General features: G+C 41.0%; 1 protein-coding gene across 4 annotated transcripts in view; it reads left to right on the top strand.

The window, feature by feature from the left end:
- The window catches only part of dmd (dystrophin), a 284,621-nt gene extending 272,524 nt beyond the window's left edge, over window positions 1-12,097 (top strand). For 2 of the 4 annotated variants that reach the window (XM_084922099.1, XM_084922100.1), the window contains 5 exons: window positions 257-500; window positions 3,828-3,942; window positions 4,178-4,267; window positions 4,567-4,592; window positions 9,160-9,270. In XM_084922099.1, the coding sequence (XP_084778225.1) occupies window positions 257-500; window positions 3,828-3,942; window positions 4,178-4,267; window positions 4,567-4,589 (472 nt within the window). In that variant the 3' untranslated portion in view covers window positions 4,590-4,592; window positions 9,160-9,270. Of the gene's footprint in view, window positions 1-256; window positions 501-3,827; window positions 3,943-4,177; window positions 4,268-4,566; window positions 4,593-9,159 lie in introns of all 4 variants that reach the window. The other 2 variants (XM_084922101.1, XM_084922102.1) reach the window with 1 other exon arrangement.
- Window positions 12,098-14,018: the final 1,921 nt, after the last annotated feature.

Here is a 14,018-nt window from a genome sequence, read left to right on the forward strand (position 1 = left end):
GCTAGCTTTAACAAATCTTTCCCATAGCTTCATGGTATGGCTCATCAACTCATCCTCTGTACTTACTATAGCTCTGCACATCACCCTTGTTCTTGAAATTGCTTCCTTTTCCATTGCTCAGGCTTCATCTTACTCTTCAGGATTGTGTTAAATAATCTGGTTGAAAGGTTCACTGCCCTCATTTGAATCCATCTGTTCCTGGCCCACTACCAGAGCTTGTAGTAGGAAGTGACCTCATTTCTGTTCATCTGTGCAGGAAACTGCAAGCAGAGTACGACCGTCTGAAGAAGACACACGACAGAAAGGGTCTTTCCCCACTGCCATCGCCCCCGGAGATGCTACCAGTGTCACCACAGTGCACACGTGATGCTGAGCTTATCGCTGAGGCTAAGCTGCTACGGCAACATAAAGGCCGTCTAGAGGCCCGGATGCAGATACTGGAGGACCACAACAAACAGCTGGAGTCCCAGCTTCACAGACTGAGACAGCTCCTGGAGCAGGTATGCACACACTTAATGCGTGGCAGCTCCAGTTCACGCATCCTGATTTTACTTTAACCACACTCCAAGTTCCACATTTCTGTGTTACCATTCTCTACCCAGTGGTGTTGGGTTCTGGGTCAGCCCAAGTTTATGTTCCAGTGGATAAAAAGGGAGTCAAGGAAGTCGTCGGGTGTGTAGGACGAGTATGGAAATAATGCTCTGCATCTGGCTGTGATGCAGGGTTGCCTTAACAATGTCAGAGTCCTTCTCACAGAGTCCAACATTGATGCTGAGACTGTCGAACTCGGCAGTCAGTCACCACCGCATTGTGTGCCATAAAGGCAAAGAAAATGCTGCTGCCATGTTTGAGTTGTTCCTCCAGCATATGCCTGAATATCCTCTGGACAAAGCTGACAGCAGAGGGAACACAGTTCTACTCCTGGCCTATGTGAAGGGAAACGCAAGCCTGTGCTGTTGTGAGGGGTGGGGCTCACCTGGGAGTAACTAATAATCAGGGTATCATATTTCAGCCACCAGGTTGCATCCAAGCAGTTGCCTTCTAGTTATGCTTTGCAAAGAGAGCCCATAAAAACATCGCTGCCGCCACTGTGGGCGTCTACTATGCCACAAGTGCTCATCAAGTTTGATCTGAACAAGCCGGTGAGAGTGTGCCACATCTGCTTTGATGTACTAACTCTGGGTGGTGTGTCAGAACGCTGTGGTATGGATGTCTTTCGACCTCTGGCAATTATTCAAGCACGCCAGGCGAAGGGACATCAGTAGCAGGACATGTTAGCAAGAGAATCGCAGACATTTACGGACCATCATCTCTATACTGTTCCAGTTTATGAAAACTATTCATCTTTGTGTTTGTGTTTTTGGAATGGTGTCTATCATCCAAACGGTTCAGTTTCGGTCTGACCAGACTGTATTCTCGCTTTCACAGGCTTGTCTAAATGTTGTTTAGCAAACATGGACTCCTGCATTTTTAGACATTCATCCAGCTGATGGCTTTCTGGGGGCAAATGAATAAAATAAATTAAAATCAATCATTTTGAGACCCAAACTCTTTACCTGAGGGGATACTGTACAGTTTTTCACTTTGGATCTCTTATCTTGTATATCGTATTGCCTACTTGCTGTTTATTGAGGTTTTCTTGCTAATAGTTTGACTGATTTATGGCCTGATTCATGAACTTTTTGTTTTGTGAATACCATCGTTTTACCATTTCCTGTGAGTATAGTGTATTTATTTTTTGTAATCAGGGTTTGGTTCTTTCCCTCCTTATGCTGCGTTTAAAGCTCTATTAATCTTGATTGTTCTGCCTTCCTTTCATATGCATTTTTTTTTAATTGTTTGGGTTCTCACCAGTTTGAACAATGCTTGAAAGAGGAGCATGATCAGATAAGTCAATAGAACCAGTGATACCACTGGATATTCTGTGGCGCTCTCCTTTTAGCACAAAGAAATAGGGTTAGTGGTTAGGGATAGGGTTGCCAAGTCCAAGAAGACCATGAAAAGGATCGATCCTTTCAGTAAATTTAAAGTTTCCAGCACGGCGGCACGGTGGTGAGCACTGTTGCCGCACAGCAAGAAGGTCCTGAGTTCAGTTCCACCATCAGGCCGGAGTCTTTCTGTTCTGAGCATGTTCTCCCCGTGTTTGCGTGGGTTCCCTCCGGGTACTCCGGCTTCCTCCCACCATCCAAAGACATGCAGTTTGTGGGGACAGGTTCATTGAGTAATCCAAATTGCCCATAGGTGTGAATGCGGGAGTGAATGTGAGCATGAATGGTTGTCTGTCTCTGTGTGTTGGCCCTGCGACAGACTGGCGACCTGTCCAGGGTGTACCCCGCCTCTCGCCCTATGACCGCTGGGATAGGCTCCAGCGCCCCCTGCGACCCTGAAAAGGATAAGCGGAAGCGAATGGATGGATGGATGGATGAAAATTTATTGTTGTTTTGAATTTTCAAATCCATATAAATTGGACTATGTTCAGAGAAATCTAATGTCCTAATTCTTCATGAGCTTGTATCTCTATACTGCATAATATACTTATTAAACATAAAAAGTCAGTGCTTAAGTAGGATGAGTGAGATGTTGAGACAAAAGGACAATCTCTAACTTTTGGATGTCTGCTAATTTTTTCCATACAGTGAGCTCCTGTTTATTAATTCAGTTCTGAAAGCGCTTTCTGTCTCACATTCACACAGTATCTTGCCCAAGGATATTTGGCATATCTCTATATTTCCAAGTGGAAATCCAAATCTTCTTGATTCCATACTCTAACACGGCAAAAATGAGCAGCGAAAAAGCCAAAAAACACAAACCCAATTTGCAGGTTCACAGTTTGGGGAGCGGATAATCCTTCTGGCATCTCTGCTGGAATTTTTTTAACTGAACATCTTATGCCTGATCTTTTCATCTCGCAGTAGATGAAGGGAAAAACCTTGTATTTCTTCTTCACCTAACTTTTATATCTGGTCTTTCTACCCTCCCTCTCTTTCTGGGCGTCACATCTTCTGAGAGGCATCTGGCCTCACCCACTGAGACATCCAATCACGTTGTTGCGCTGAACTGCAAAGACACGAAGTTGAACGCAATAGATGTTAACCCATCTATTCCCTTCTGGTCAGTTGACTTAGTCTCCAGCTTTCCTTTGAAGTTCAGTAAACTCTGGTGTGGTTTCTTCTTTTCTCTGCTTTAGAAGCTCACTCTTCTCCTTGGTCCACTCTTCTTCCACTCTCTTTGTTTTTATTTCTTCTTTACTTGCTTGGATCTAATCACCATTTTCTTGATGGAAACCCTCAGCAGGTGAAGGTGTTTCTGAATATTTCTTATTGTTTGTATTTGGAAAAACTAAGGCCCACACATGTATGCTAGCCTATTGTTAGTCCTTGTTAGGTAGTATTCCTAAAGATGTTTAGGAATACTACCTAACAAGGTAAAAGACAGTTAAACTTTCCTGGATTTGATCAAGTGAGTTTAGACTATTCTTCAATATCTGCTGATGATAAAATGCTCTTAAGCTGGACGTCAAGTCCAAGTAGCACAAGATACTGATGGTCTCTGATTTTCATCAGTGAGCAAAGAGCTGAGAATAAGCAGGGTGCACGCGTCTCTGCTCTGTGTCATATTACTGCCAGTTTCTTGTGTTTTGTTTGTGTTGTACTCGACATATTGTTGTTGTTGTTTTTATTATCTTTATCTCTTTATAGAAAAAAACCCTGCGTTACCTCAACATGCACTTTATACTGTAAATGTATCTGTATTTATGACTGACTCTAAGCTCTGCACAACATTGTACAAACAGCAAATAAAAGATGCTGTCCTTATGTGTGCCTCAGACGGATTCCAAGGTAAACGGCACAGCTCTGTCCTCGCCATCCACCTCCTCGCAGCGTTCCGACTCCTCTCTCCCTCTGCTGCGTGTGGCTGCCAGCCAAACTACTGATACAATGGGTAAAAACACCCACACATCCCTTTTATATTCTTTAATTTGCATCCACCCTTTGTGACGCATAAACGATATAAATAGATTTCTAGTACCTGTAGAACATATGCTGCTTGGACATCGGTTTACATGAGACAACACACACGCTAAAGACTTGCATGTGTGTTTCATGGTGTGCGTACGTGTGCTTGGGTCAGTACTCGTCAAACTATCCTTAAACGCTTTGTTTCTTTTCTGTTTCAGGTGATGATGAGCTGTCCAGCCCATCCCAAGATGCAGCTGGGCTGGAGGAAGTGATGGAACAGCTCAACAACTCTTTCCCTCAAAGTCAGGGTATGAAATAATTCACCTCTTCTGCAGCAAAATGCCTCCTTTTACTGAAACTGAACTGAGCATCTCATTTATATGAATAATTATGCTGTGATTGATGTAGTGCTCAGGTTATGGGTTTCCAAACACTCTTCTGCTTTGTTGAAGAGTTCCTTTCAATTACATACTTATATCAAACTTTATCATAACTGTAATTCATCATTTAAGTGTCACCTTCAAGCGTCTTTCTTCCTCTCTGTTACCAACACAAGATGATTTTACCTTCTTTCTTTTCTTTCTTTCCTCCTTTTTACATGAGCTAGAAGGGAGAAAGGCACACCCATGAGAGGTTAGTGGCTTACCTTCCTCTTTCCTTCCCCACTCTACTGTTGCACGCTTCTGTTACTGCTGTATCAGTACCATGTTTGCAACACTTTTTGCCCTAAAAAATTATGGTTTAAATGTCATCTGGAACAGAGCCGAGCTCTTAATAGAAGTCTAACAGCTGAAGAAATTATTCGGAAATTTGGGCATATTATGGCAGAGTGGGGATGACATGGTGCAGTGATGCTGTGGGAAAATGTAAATATCTATCCTCTTTTGCTTTTATTTCCTTCCCCCCTTTTCTGTCGCACCACAGCAGTGCTGGACTGGTAATCTGGCATACTGGGCCACTGGCCCTACAAGCACTGACAATGAAAATGAACTAATGAGTTCAACCAGCCCTTTCTCTACCTTCGCTGTGCACTCACGCGCCTTGTAGAACAGAGAAAAAGAAAACTGCAGCAAAATGTCGAATTAACCAACATCTTAGCTGTCAGGGCTGCTGATGCACCGCCAACAGGAAGCTACTGTTGCTTAGGCTCTGGGGTTCAACTTCTGACCAGTATATAGTCAGGGTCTGTATTTTCCACACTATAAGGTGCACTTAAAATCCTTTCATTTTCTCAAAAATCAACAGTGCTCCTTATGTATGAATTCTGGTTGTGCTTACTGACCTGGAACCGATTTTATGTGGTACACGGCGCTCAGAAATCTGTCAAAATATTTTAGTACGACTTTGCTAAGCTACGAAGCCGCACTGCTGGATGGATTGTTGGAGCATTACGGCTACCGTAGTCAGGAGCCTCGCGGAGGAATCTGGGTCCTAAACTCCGTCTGTTTCAGGTCCCAAAGCCAAAGGAACACTCGGCATCACTGAGTGTTAAAAACTGTCTAAATTCTTTCATCTGTAATAAAATGATCAGCGTTGCTGCTTTACCAGGTGTAACAATTAAGTTGTACATGCAGGCATCCATGAAAACAGAGTTTATTAAATTGAACGGAGTTACCAGTTAGCAGGAAGTTAGCTCGCTAGTTTCCACCTAAACATGATGTAGCATGTTCTGACTGAGAGATTTCTGAAAAATCACATCGTACAGCGCTGCTATCACTTCCAACATAAATGAAGACAGAAAACTAAACAGCAGTGACGTTTGTAGGGTTACTGAAGTTGGGCTAGCTGGTTTATAATGATGTGCTATGTGATCGCTAGCACCACAGCTATGTTAGCATAAACACAGTGAAGCTGGAGGATGAACGCTAACTTAGAGACATGGCAGGATGCTGTAAACGGACCAAACTTCAGTCAGGAGAACAACTGAGATAATCCATCCACAATACGAGGTTAGTCATTAATATACTGCAACAACATGGGAATAGAGCAGCTGCCAGAGAATTTAACATTGATGAATCAATGGTATGAAAGTGGAGAAAGCGAGAAGAATGAGTTGAGTAAAGTTTGACTTATCTGACTGTTTTGTTTCGCTAATGCACCTGATAATCCGGTGCGCCTTATTTATGTGAACAGACCCGTTCATCGACAGTGCGCCTTATGGTCCGAAAAATACCTTGTCAGGTGTGACAGAACCAGGACGCACTGCCTTGGAACAAGAAGGCATAAGTAGACAAGGAATGTCTTCTGTCTTTCTCCCCTCACCCCAACCGGTTGTGGCAGATGGCCCCGCCCCTCCCCGAGCCTGTTTCTGCTGGAGGTTTCTTGTTAAAAGGGAGTTTTTCCTTCTCTCTGTCACCAGAGTGCTTGAGGGGGTCATATGATTGTTGGGTCTATATGTATTATTGTAGGGTCTACCTTACAATATAAAGCGCCTTGAGGCGACTGTTGTTGTGAATTGGCACTGTATAAATAAAATGTAATTGAACTGAATGAGAATATGGGGCTTTTTGAATGCTACTAACAAGTAATTCCAGCGAAAGAGATACATGAAGAGGATATGGGATCTATGGAGTCTTGGAAATCCAACATTTACACTTATGGTGAAACAACTAGTAGCTTTGTTCCAACATCTGGAAGAAGTAACTACTGTCACAACTAGAGATCGACGAGGTACAAAACAAATGCTACAGCACGGTGGAGCCAGGACATTAGGTCATTGGTGAGATGTCATTATCCCCACCCTCCATGATTGGGTACCAAGCACCACAACTGATGTGGTAATAGCATTGAGTGTGAGCTGTTAATCATAAGCATAGAAAAAAAAGTGCTTTTTTGAATGAGACATGAGCATAAAACCCTCTTAAGTTCTGCGCGAGAGTAGAAAATGTACTAATCATGGCAGCACAGGAACAAGTGCCAAGCACAAGATCCATAGAAGCTGGTGTTCACACCACACCAGCTGCAGGCTCTGCAAAGACGCCCCTGAGACAATCGAGCCCATAACAGCGAGTTGCAAGATGCTAGCAAGCAGGAGATACATGGAACGCCATAATAACCAAGTGGCTGGCATATACAGGAATATTTGTGCCAAGGATGGCCTGGAAGTCCCGAGGTCAAAAAGGATGCACCCCACAGTGTGGTTGACAATAAACAAGCTAAGCTGTGCGATTTCCAGATAAAGACGGACAGACTGGTGATGACAAACCAACCGGACAAGTGGACAAGCAGAGATAGACGGCAGTAGTGATAGATGCAAAGTGCCTTGAGGCAACTGTTGTTATTATTTGGCGCTATATAAATAAGATAAAGTTGAATTGAACTTGGCACAGTGATCCCAAGCTGGGCAAGTGGCTGTCCCAGTGTGTGTCCCAGTCCAGCCTGCACCATGGCGCCTGTTTTCACGATAGGCAGTGGAATTAGTGCTCCAATGTAAAGTCTGTGCACTGTGTTTACGTAATGGCTGCATATACAAGATGACACTGTGACACAAGTTCACAGCACAATGTGCCTGCAGACTGTTACTGCTTTGTTGTAGCCTTTTAGCAGCTTCAGTTTAATTGATTTGTTTAAGAATTGAAACTTGTGTGTTTAGAATCTGATTGAGTTTCCAGTGTGGTGGCCTCAGTGCCTCTGTGGAGGTCATGGGAGCTCTGAGCTTTAAAAATGTGCTGTATAGCTTATCAGTTAGTTTTAAAGTGGATTTAAAGGCAAATTGTTTACAAACATGCACATGTTCAGATGTGTTTTTCAGACACATGCCTCTCCATTTTCAGATGAGATCATTAAAGTACAGGTGCATTGAGCTGTATATTTAGTAGACTTAATAAATACTATATACTTAATAAACGGGTTCAAAATTTTGTACGATTTAATTCATCCTTTTTTTTCGACCCCTCGTAACCTCATAAATTCAGGAGTTAGCAACATAAATGTTCCACATTTTGTCAGGTTCCAAAATAGATTAAATTCATTTTTCATCTCAAAATTCACACACAATAGCCCATAATGACAAGGTGAAAACTGTAAGTGTTGAAGCACCACTTAAAGCAATTACAGTCTTTTTAAGTATGATGCTACAAGCTTGGCACACCTGTTTTGGGGCAGTTTGTCCCAATATTCTTTGCACAACCTCTCAGGCTCCAACTGTTTGAATGGGGAGCATTAGTACACAGACATTTTCAGATCTCTTCAGAGTTCAGAGCCAGAGGCTGGGTCAGGGTTAGTGACTCAAAAACGTTCACAGAGTGGTCCTGAAGCCACTTTTGTCATCTTGGACTGGGGCAAAGGTTCATTTTCCAACAGGAAAAGGTCCAGACCGCAGTGGTGCAAGTTGTCATCAAGGACCCAACTAGTTTCCTGAGCGCATTTTTGAGTGGTATAGGAAAAGCTGTGAATATTTTTGTACGTGTTATTTACATGCAAGAATTTCAAACTTTTTTCACTTTGTCATTATATTCTATTACAGCGGTCTCCAACCTTTTTTGCGCCACGGACCGGTTTATGCCCGACAATATTTTCACGGACCGGCCTTTAAGGTGTCGCGGATAAATACAACAAAATAAAACTAGTACCGGTACCGAAAAAAAGAAGATTTATTCATAACACACGTGAAAAGACCCAGGAAAACCGAGTTAACGATAAAAACGATAACAAAATAACGCTGAAAACTGATAAAAACCCTGAAAACCAAACATTTCTCACCCGAGCCTCAACTCTTGCGGCCCGGTACCAAACGACTCACGGACCGGTCCGAGGCCCGGGGGTTGGGGACCGCTGCTCTATTATATTATATTATGATATTTGTGTGCAGAATTTTGAGGTGAAAAATTGATTGAGTCCATTTTGGAACAAGGTCATGCCAGGAAATGTCCAAATGTGCTGTGAACAAATGCAAAAACGTATTTCTGCCAGCTCCCATTTAGTCACACGACCCTGCTTCTATCCCTTTTTTGCTGAATTATACAGAGTATAGTGTTTACATTGTGATATTGGCTGTAACTTTATATGCTGCAGGTCTTAACAGAGCTTTAAATGTTTTCAACATTTTGACGCCTCATTGTTTCATAAATATGTGAAAAGTCAACAAAAAAATTAAAATCATAGCACAAAGATAACGTTTTTCATGTGCAGATGTGCTAAAATTCTTGTGCAAAGGGGGTTTAGGTGAAATCTTCCATAAGTGTGTTCTTTCTCCCCTCAGGTCCCAGCATTGGCAGTTTGTTTCACATGGCTGACGATCTGGGCCGTGCCATGGAGTCACTGGTCAGTGTGATGACGGACGAAAGGAGCACCAAACAGCACGAGGCCCTGCACTTCTGATCCTGCCTTTAATCTTCAGCCCTAACTCCCCTCTCCTCCATCCCTCCCTACTTTCCTACCTATCGCATGCTTTTCTAGTCAAAACAACTGGATTGGAAACAGTTTACAAAGAGAATATATATATAACATTTATTTTTGTGAAAGATTAAAGTTCTAGCAAGGTCTCATCAAAAAAGTACATGTAGATTTCAGTAGTTTCTTAAAATGTCCTAAAGTTGTTTTATTATGAAGAGAGGCTGTTTTGGGGTTTTGTTTTATGTTTTTTAACTTCTATGCAATTGTACAAAACAACAATGGGGCTTTGGGCTGGGGTCGAGATACGAAGAAGCATGGTCATATATTTGCCATCTCTTTGTAACTGGGGAAACGAAATATTTGTATCAAAATGAATGATTGAAATAATAAGGGTGCTTTGTAAGAGAAAACATGTCTTTGTAAAACTTACACTACTGTCAAAGTAATGCAGACCTATTGGATCTTTAAAGTAGAATGTCTGCAAGACTGTATGGATGTGTGTTTGGTTGTGTATGTGGTGGTGCCTAAATTTCATATTGCAATCCTTTTTTCCAAAAGGTTGAGAAGCTATGGAAGAGGTCAATAAAAGGAAAAATCAATTTGCAAGTCATTTAATCATTTAGCATTATAGCAGTTAAATAAACACAAATAAACACTTACTACATTATAGCAGCTGCTATAATGTAGTAAGTGTTTATTTGTCTTAAACATGGCTTCTGAAGCCAGACTTTGCTTTAGAGCCACATAAAAACAATCATGTTAAACCTTTGGCATATATATATATATATATATATATATATATATAAAATTAATTTCTTATGGTTTAATCTGCTGCAAAGCCTAAAAAAAGAAAAGCTAAGATTTAAGAAAACTGCTCCCTTATCTCATTTTCCATTTTTCAAATATTATGACATACGCTGTAGATGAAAGTAGAAGACTCTTTCCTTGTCAGCTGCAATCATTCCTTCATTTAAAAATAAAAGAAAGAAAGAAAGAATGAACAAATTTGTACTTAATCAAGCAGAATGACTGTCATTTGACAAAGTTTTGCAAAATCACGTTGCCAAGCAGCTCCTGCAGGCTGCTCCCTGCCACAGCAGGTCGCTCTGTATGTTTGAGGGCACCGAGTGTGAAACTCTTCCAAATCAAAGGTATCTGTTTGGAATCCAACTAGCATTTTATTGTTTATTGAGCAGATGTGTTAACCACATCAACAAAGCTGCGAGGATTTAGTGACTTCATCCACTATGGTGCATAACACTGAACGAAGCCGACACAAAGGCCTCAGCGTGACCATCTCTCATTTGCATAAGAATTTTATAGTGATTGCTGTGAAATTTAAGCTTAATGTATAAAATACTTTTAAATCTTTAAAAGTATCTTTGACTTATGTCAAAGATAAAAGCCTAAAGAAGAAAATAAATTCTTAGTTTCAACATTTGGTTTGTTGTTTTTCCACTTTATTAAATCAAACACACATTTTAAATGATTTGCAAGTAATTGAATTCTCGTTTTATTGACATTTTACCCATTGGCCAAGCTTTTGGGGAAACACGATTGTGCTTCTTTTTCTGTATGTTTGTGTGTGTGTGTGTGTGTGTGTGTGTGTGTGTGTGTGTGTGTGTGTGTGGTTTTGGGTGACAAACTTTGTGTTCTGTTTGAGTTCTTTCCATCCATTCATCCCTGTTATTATTCTCAGTTTTTCACCTTATTTACTGCCCAAAGGCCTCATTCAGATCTGTCATTTCAAATGACTGAATGTGAGAGGACTGCGCTGCAAAAGCAACCTTGCCTCTTTCTCTTGTGGAGATGCAAAGAAAACATGTGCATGAGAGCAGTAAGGACCTGAAAAGTGCATCACCTGAGAAGTCAGAGAAAGATGTTTGGTGCAAGTGAGCAAGAGGCATTTCTTCAGCGATGAAGATCTGATGGTGTCCCTGTCTTTCTCCATAAGTACTTTCTATATCCTATATCTTCTTCAGAATATTAGTATTATCGAGTTTTCAGCTTCAGCTCTACATTGGACCTTGAAGTTACGATCTTGGTTGTTGCACTGACACGTGCAACATGAGAATTTCATTTTTAACACAGCTTTTTGACTTCAGCAGTACTGTAAGACTAGAATCTGAGCACTGCAGTGTTACATGGCTGCTAGATTGTGAGGATTTCTTGAACTATGAAAGAATGTTTAGAGACTGGTTAAATTGAGTTTGTGTGAAAGTTCAGAGGCAGTTTCTCCGCTGTTCTCAGTCCTCGCATTAATAAATTGCTAGCTAATTCATTTCAGAACTATACTGTTCAGTAAATGCACTGTAGGCGCCTCCAGCCTGAATGCCCAGATGCATTTATCCATGCATCCATGCATTAATCCCTGTGCACTACTGTCAAACCTGGGATATACTAAACCTTTTTCTATGTGGAGGAAGTATTTTATTCTAGCAAAAATTACGTTTTTTTCCTTTGGTTAAAGGTTATTTGATTTTGTGCTGTGTGTTGTGTTTCAATTAAAGCATGTGTGACTACAGGAAGTTCATCATTATTTAATATTTAACAACTCAGAAGTATGTGAAAAGTGGTACAGTATTATGTGCATGCGTGTTTTGGCATCGAGCATTATCCCAGAGATGTTTCTGGCACTAAGTTTGATTTGACTGGCCAGGTTTTTAATTAACGTTTGTTTCAGTCTCCTCATTTTTCAAATAACATCAGTACTTCACAACATATCAGATTCCACCAAATATATGCCTTACTATTGTATTATAAAATGCTTTACTGTATATCAATAAAGCACGCAGTTATACTGATTTGACTCAGCCACTTGATTTTTTTTAATTAAAAAGAAAATGTAAACACAGGATTCTGCAGTAAATCTCTGCATGAAAGTTCTCTGTCCAGAATATGAACACTGGCATCCTTGAAACAGTGACCTTCATCCTTTGGATGTTGATGTGCTGCTGAGTCTGGTCCTGTCGAGATGGTGTTTGGTTTCTACAATATAGAGGTCTGAGGAGGACTCGCTGCACCACACAGCGCACACACTATGTTGTTTAGCTTGTATTTGTGTTCCTTCCCAGCTCCTTAGACTACCATGACCTGGATGACAGAGAACCTACACAGACTGAAGAAATATCTCCAAGTCCTGTTTCTCAGGGTTTGCTGCGATAAATATTCCCGCATATGATGAGAGTGGATCTGGATAAGTAAGCTGACAATGAACCACTGAAAAGGCAGGAGCAGAGGGTATGACTTACATCTGGGTGTTAAACAGGGACAAAAAGTATTGACATCAGTCGTCTGGAAGACACTGGTGACAAGAAACAGAGTAAGACATAAACAGCACAAAGGTGATCAAACACTGTAGGGCAGGGGTCTCAAACTTCACACATATTGACGTGAAGTTACTGTTTTTGTTTGGGAGGATTTGTTTGTTGTTGAGTGCAATTTAAAATAAGTTCTTTAAAAGGCAAAAAATGATTTAACATATGAAGGCGACATGAGCAGAGAGCACAAACATGTTGAGGGATCGGCTGTGTTAGTTCAGAGAGAGTCAAAGACGAATGTGAACACTTACGTCTGCGCTTTGATTTCGTCTTGTTATACAATATTTTGAAATTTTAAAAAACAAAACACTATAATTCAGAAATATTTGTTGGTGTTTTCTTGTTTCTTTCTTTTGTAGTACTTGAAAGTGAATCTATCCTTCATCAATTCACTCTTTAAAAAAAAACAAAAAAAACTTTTCACGATTTTAGTCCCAATTGGGTTTTTTTCTTACTTTGTCTAATGGAAAATATTGCAGTGGAGTATTTTAAGTTTGTGTAATTTCCAAATTTCCAATTTTCCAAATTTGGTTGCATTGATCTGTTCCAGGACTTCCCAGCATTTTCAGCTGCGTGCATGGAAAGGCTAACGGCAGTGAAAGTAGTGCAAAGACCAACCAGAGAACACCGCAGACATCACTGACCACAGATATGAAAGAGACTAATTTTGAATTGCAATTTTTTTTATTTTTTTTTTAAAGAAAATTTTAAAAAGATATGAAAAGTATCTTGCAGGGTAATAGCATCTGTGAGAGGCATCTACTGTATGAAATTAGGCCAACAGAGTGTGAGGGTTGATCTAACAGGAATGACAAAACCATCCAACACAATTATTGTTTATGTAGTTCGACGTGGACGATGCTGCCTACATCTGGCCACAGATACACTTTGCAGTCCATACCTCCCTGCAGTCTGCCAATGGCGAACCATACTGAGCCCATTAGCAACAAATGGCCTCCACTGCCTGCGTTGCTCCTCTGAAAATGAAGGGCTTAATTCAATTCACATTTATTTAAAGGAAGGAAAAATACCCTTTTAATAGAAGAAACCTCTGGCAGAACCAGGCTCAGGGAGGGCCGGCCAACTGCCGTGACTGGTTTAGGGTGAGAGAGGGAAGACAGGATAAAGACAGAGCCAGAGGTCAATGATAACTAAAGATTAAATACAGAGTGGTGTATAAATGCAGACTTTAAGTTTAGGCACGCCATCTGGGCCTCCCTCTTCTTTCTGCTGAAGGATGGTTGTCATCGAGGTGTGCTGCCTCAGGTCTTCAGCACTCTTAGTGTGTTTTGTTACAGATGCTGCAGTTGGAGACTCGGCTCCATTCCTTCCCCCTTTTCTCTCTGCATTGAATCATACTTGTTATTAACCTCTGTCTCTCTTCCACAGCATGTCTTTATCCTGT

Source organism: Perissodus microlepis, chromosome 23 (genome assembly GCF_051167445.1).
Source record: "Perissodus microlepis isolate ML-2025 ecotype Zambia chromosome 23, ASM5116744v1, whole genome shotgun sequence".
Classification (NCBI taxonomy): domain Eukaryota; kingdom Metazoa; phylum Chordata; class Actinopteri; order Cichliformes; family Cichlidae; genus Perissodus; species Perissodus microlepis.